At 45.7% G+C, this 3,261-nt stretch overlaps 1 protein-coding gene across 1 annotated transcript; it reads left to right on the top strand.

Annotated features, from left to right (window-relative positions):
- The first annotated feature begins 321 nt into the window (after positions 1 to 321).
- LOC149443600 (olfactory receptor 4E2-like) lies at positions 322 to 1,299 on the top strand. The gene has a single exon (XM_089655518.1). The coding sequence runs from the start codon at positions 322 to 324 to the stop codon at positions 1,297 to 1,299; it is 978 nt and encodes a 325-aa protein (XP_089511644.1).
- The last annotated feature ends 1,962 nt before the right edge of the window (positions 1,300 to 3,261 follow it).

Raw genomic sequence — 3,261 nt, 5'->3', positions numbered from 1 at the left:
TGACCCCCAAATGTAAGGGATATTCTTCCGACTGACCCCCGATGTAGGAGACATTCTTCTTTCACTGTGTAAATGGTTCTTCATGCCTGCTGGAATGATTACATGATGTATTATATGTGTTGTCTGTGAGGTAGGGATCTTAGATGTAAGGTCCTCAAAGACTTACGGGTCCAGTCACGGGTGCAGTCATGGGTCCAGTCACGAGGTACCCACCATTGTGCTTTAGTTGACTTCTCCTGACCGTCTGCAATCATGAACCTCTGATGACTTTAGTCCAGCACCTCCATCACACATGTTCTGTTTTTCGTTTCTTTTTCACAGATGAAAGTTGATCCATCTTATTTTGGCTCCAACCAAAGCAACATCCCAGAATTTTTCCTGTCCAGTATCTCTTCAGTCTACGAGGTCCGGCTGCTTCTGTTCATGACATTTATCGTCGTCTACATCACCACCATCTTCGGCAATGCCATCATCATATTAGTCATACAGCTGGACGGCCGTCTGCAGACACCGATGTACTTTTTCCTTACAAACCTCTCCTTTTTGGATATCTGCTACTCCTCCGTCACCGTCCCTAAATTGCTCGATGTCCTCCTTGCCGACAACAGGCGAATTCCATTTGTCGACTGTATTTTGCAGATGTATCTCTTCCACGTCCTGGCGAGCTCGGAGATGTTTCTTCTCACCGCCATGGCCTACGATCGGTATGTGGCAATATGCAACCCTTTACGTTACGTGGTCCTCATGAGGAGGGTGGTGAATTTGCCGCTTGCCACCTGCGCCTGGTTGGGTGGACTCCTCCATTCCACCTTTCACACCGCCTTCATTTTGAGACTTTCCTTCTGTGGACCAAACCAAATGGACAACATTTTCTGTGATGCCACCCCGCTGATCAAACTGTCGTGTTCGGACGCGACGCTTGACGAAGTCATGCTGACCGTGACGCCGGGAATTCTGGGTCCCTCCTGCTTCATGGTAGTTCTCCTTTCTTACGGTTTTATCATAAGAAGCATCTTGAAAATCAACTCCGGAGAAGGACGGCGTAAGACCTTCTCCACGTGTGCCTCACATTTAATGGTGATTTCCATTTTCTATGGCACGGGTATTATCGTTTATCTTCAACCCATGTCTGTGTATTCATCTGCCAATCGCTTCATTACGGTTTTCTATGCCGTCATCACGCCCATGTTGAATCCAATCATCTATACGCTGCGGAACAAAGATGTCAAAGGGGCCGTGCAGAAGCTACTGTTCCAGCAGACTATCGCACAAAAAAGTAACATAGTAACAACTTTCTGATTGGTTGTTGATGAATATCGGATAAATCATATTTACAGTATATGCCATAGGTGTAGAAGAAGCCCATACGCCGATGATGTCACTACTTTCTACAAGCTTTATTGATCCACAAAAGCACACAGTATGTCCTTGCTGAGAACTTCTCCTCATTAATGCGTTTCACCCCAGTAGCATTCTACTGCAGTTTATTTGTATCAGAGTATGGGCGGCTCTTCTGCCGGATCACAAGGTGTTAGCAGTGGATGATGGCTTCCATCTGTGTAGTGTGCTGCGTGGTACAGATTGTAGAGGAAAGGGAAGTAAGGGGAAAGGGAAGAGGAAAGGGAAGAAAGGGGAAAGGAAAGAGAAAAGGGAAGTAAAAGAAAAGGGAAGAGGAAAAGGAAGAAAGGGGAAAGGGAAGAGGAAAGGAAAGTATGGGGAAAGGGAAGAGGAAAGGGAAGTATGGGGAAAAGGAAGAGGAGAGGGAAGAGGAAAAGGAAGAAAGAAGAAAGGGAAGAAAGGAAAAAAAGAAGAGGAGAGGGAAGAGGAAAGGGAAGTAAGGGGAAGGGGAAGAGGAAAGGGAAGTATGGGGAAATGGAAGAGGAGAGGAAAGAGGAAAGGGAAGAAAGGGGAAAGGGAAGAGGAAAGGGAAGTATGTGGAAAGGGAAGAGCAGAGGGAAGAGGAAAGGGAAGAAAGGGGAAAGGGAAGAAAGGCATAAAGAAGAGGAGAGGGAAGAGGAAAGGGAAGTAAGGGGAAAGGGAAGAAAGGGGAAAGAGAAGAGGAAAGGTAAGGGGAAAGGGAAGTAAGGGAAAGGGAAGAGGAAAGATAAGAAAGTAGAAAGTGAAGAAAGTGGAAAGAGAAGAGGAAAGTGAAGAAAGTGGAAAGAGAAGAGGAAAGGGAAGAAAGGGAAGAGAAAAAAAGGAAGAAAGGGGAAAGGGAAGAAAGGGAAAAGGGAAGAAAGGGGAAAGAGAAGAGGAAAGTGAAGAAAGTGGAAAGAGAAGAGGAAAGGGAAGAAAGGGAAGAGAAAAAGGGAAGAAAGGGGAAAGGGAAGAAAGGGAAAAGGGAAGAAAGAGGAAAGGGAAGAGATAGGGGAAGAAAGGGGAAAGGGAAGCGGTAATGGAAGAGGAAAGGGAAGAAAGTGGAAAGGGAAGAAAGAGGAAAGGGAAGAGGAAAAGGAAGAAAGGGAAAAGAGAAGAGGAAAGGGAAAAAGGGAAAAGGGAAGGGGAAAGGAGAAATGGAATAAAGAGGAAAGGGAAGAAAGGGGAGAGGGAAGAGGAAAGGGAAAATTGAAGAGGAAAGGGAAGAAAGGGAAGAGGAAAGGGAAGCAGGGTAAAGGGAAGAGTAAAGGGAAGAAAGGGGAAAGGGAAGAGGAAAGGGAAGCAGGGTAAAGGAAAGAGTAAAGGGAAGCAAGGGGAAAGGGAAGATGAAAGGGCAGAAAGGGGAGAAAGTGGAAAGGGAAGAAAGTGGAAATGGCAGAGGAAAGAGCAGAAAGGGGAGAAAGTGGAAAAGGAAGAGGAAAGGGAAGAAAATGGAAAGAGAAGAGGAAAGGGAAGAAAGGGAAAAGGGAAGCAGGGTAAATGGAAGAGTAAAGGGAAGAAAGGGGAAAGGGAAGAAAGGGGAAAAGGAAGAGGAAAGAGCAGAGAGTGAAAAGAGAAGAGGAAAAGGGAAGAAAGTGGAAAGAAGAAAGGGAAGAGGAATAGGAAGAAAAGAGAAAGGGAAGAAAGGGGAAAGGGAAAGGGAAGAAAGGGGAGAGGGAAGAGGAAAGGGAAGAAAGTGGAAAGAGAAGCAGAAAGGGAAAAGGGAAGGGAAGAAAGGGGAAAGGGAAGAGGAAAGGGAAGAAAGGAGAAAGGGAAGAAAGGGGAAAGGAAGGAAAGGAGAAAGGAAAGGACCCACGACAAAGTCTAATCAATTAGCCACCAACAGAATGGTAGCCACCAGAAAAAGTATTCGGTTTCAAATCATTATAGTTGCACATCAAATAG

This window comes from Staurois parvus, unplaced genomic scaffold (assembly GCF_062004578.1).
Source record: "Staurois parvus isolate SC_StPar_1 unplaced genomic scaffold, SC_StPar_1.0 ptg000843l, whole genome shotgun sequence".
Taxonomy (NCBI): domain Eukaryota; kingdom Metazoa; phylum Chordata; class Amphibia; order Anura; family Ranidae; genus Staurois; species Staurois parvus.
Note: the sequence above shows the minus strand (reverse complement) of the source record. Positions and strands in the feature narration are given on the sequence as shown.